The sequence below is a fragment of the Plasmodium fragile genome (assembly GCF_000956335.1).
Source record: "Plasmodium fragile strain nilgiri unplaced genomic scaffold supercont1.113, whole genome shotgun sequence".
In the NCBI taxonomy this organism is placed as follows: domain Eukaryota; phylum Apicomplexa; class Aconoidasida; order Haemosporida; family Plasmodiidae; genus Plasmodium; species Plasmodium fragile.
In genome coordinates this window covers 34,787-35,582 of record NW_012192693.1, presented here as the reverse complement: position 1 = coordinate 35,582, position 796 = coordinate 34,787, and the positions used below count along the sequence as shown (strand labels likewise).

Here is a 796-nt window from a genome sequence, read left to right as displayed (position 1 = left end):
ATCACACAACACACAGTCACAAACGACACAGTCAGAGACACACCCCCACATGAACCTCCACAGCCTGCAATCATACATCCACACACCAACGCCCCAGTCACAGACACACCCACATGTGAGGATCCTAAGCCCGAAATCACAGACATACCCACATGTAAAGCAGTCACAGACAGACACACATGTGCTGATCCTAAGCCCGACATCACACAACCACCAGGCTCCGGTAACGCAGTCACAGACACACCCACACGTGACACCGTCCCGGACATACCTACATGTGACACAGTCACGCAAATATCCACATGTGCACACCTTACCCCCGCACTCACACAACAACCAGGCTCCGGTACCGCAGTCACAGACACACCCACATGTGATCATCCTCAGCCCGACATCACAGACATACCCACGCACGACATAGTCACGGACATACCCACATGTGAGGATCCTAAGCCCGAAATCAGAGACATACCCACACGTGACGCAGTCAGGGACAGACCCTCATGTGACGCAGTCACAGACAGACACACATGTAATGATCTCACAGACAGCCCCACATGCGACACAGTCACGCATACCACCACGAGTGAGGATCCTAAGCCCGACATCACAGACATACCCACATGTAAAGCAGTCACAGACACACCCACATGTGCTGATCCTGAGGCAGACATCACACCACACACACACACGCGTGACGCAGTCACACACGACACAGTCACAGACCAAACAGTCCTGCACATACCCCCATGTGACACCGTCAAGCACACCACCACATGTGAGGATCCTAAGCCCG

The 796-nt window shown here is 53.6% G+C and overlaps 1 protein-coding gene across 1 annotated transcript in view; it reads left to right on the top strand.

Annotated features, from left to right (window-relative positions):
- Window positions 1–49: 49 nt before the first annotated feature.
- AK88_05298 (uncharacterized protein) overlaps window positions 50–796 on the top strand; it is a gene marked incomplete at both ends in the record, with an annotated part of 3,070 nt that continues 2,323 nt past the window's right edge. The window contains 2 exons of the mRNA XM_012482900.1: window positions 50–223; window positions 388–625. Of these exons, the coding sequence (XP_012338323.1) occupies window positions 50–223; window positions 388–625 (412 nt within the window). The remainder of the gene's footprint in view (window positions 224–387; window positions 626–796) is intronic.